Source organism: Bison bison, unplaced genomic scaffold (assembly GCF_000754665.1).
Source record: "Bison bison bison isolate TAMUID 2011002044 unplaced genomic scaffold, Bison_UMD1.0 scf7180017864266, whole genome shotgun sequence".
Lineage (NCBI taxonomy): Eukaryota > Metazoa > Chordata > Mammalia > Artiodactyla > Bovidae > Bison > Bison bison.
Window position 1 is genome coordinate 2,366,882 of NW_011494838.1, and position 533 is coordinate 2,367,414.

The window sequence follows — 533 nt, forward strand, 5'->3', positions numbered from 1 at the left end:
ACTGAATCCATCTGTATAATGGAGGAGGCGGGAGTTGACTCCAAGGTCTCTAAGAGTCCTCCCAGCACTCACTCACTCAAGGTCAGGCCAGGGAGCATCAGAGAGATCAAGGCACAGGGAGGGGCCAGGACTTACAGAAGAGCCTCGGCAGGACTTCAGGCTCCCGACTGAAGGGCAAACTAGAATCTGGCTGGAAAGGGTGGGTCCTGGGTTTCTAAGCCACCGCCCACTCTGAGTCCATAGATAGTGGCCTGTTTAACCCTCACAACAGTCCTACAAGGGAGTCTGGTGCAATCATCACATCCTATTTACAGAGACACTGAATGTCTTGCCAAAGGGCAGAGCTAGGGTCTGAACTTGGGGAGGCTGCCTCTAGAGTCTTGGAAACATGTAACCAAGGGCCTGGCACTCACTTGATGCTCAGTAATCGCTAAATTCCCTTCGGGGCTTCCTGGGGACCAGGTCTCAAAGGTCTGTGCTTTACAGCAGAGGGGCCGGGGCGGGGCCTGGGCCAGGGCCGGGCCATCTCACCC

General features: G+C 55.7%; 1 protein-coding gene across 1 annotated transcript in view; it reads right to left on the reverse strand.

Annotated features, from left to right (window-relative positions):
• GSN (gelsolin) overlaps positions 1 to 98 on the reverse strand; it is a 29,597-nt gene extending 29,499 nt beyond the window's left edge. The window contains exon 1 of the mRNA XM_010848447.1: positions 77 to 98. Within this exon, the coding sequence (XP_010846749.1) occupies positions 77 to 98 (22 nt within the window). The remainder of the gene's footprint in view (positions 1 to 76) is intronic.
• Between the last annotated feature and the right edge of the window lie 435 nt (positions 99 to 533).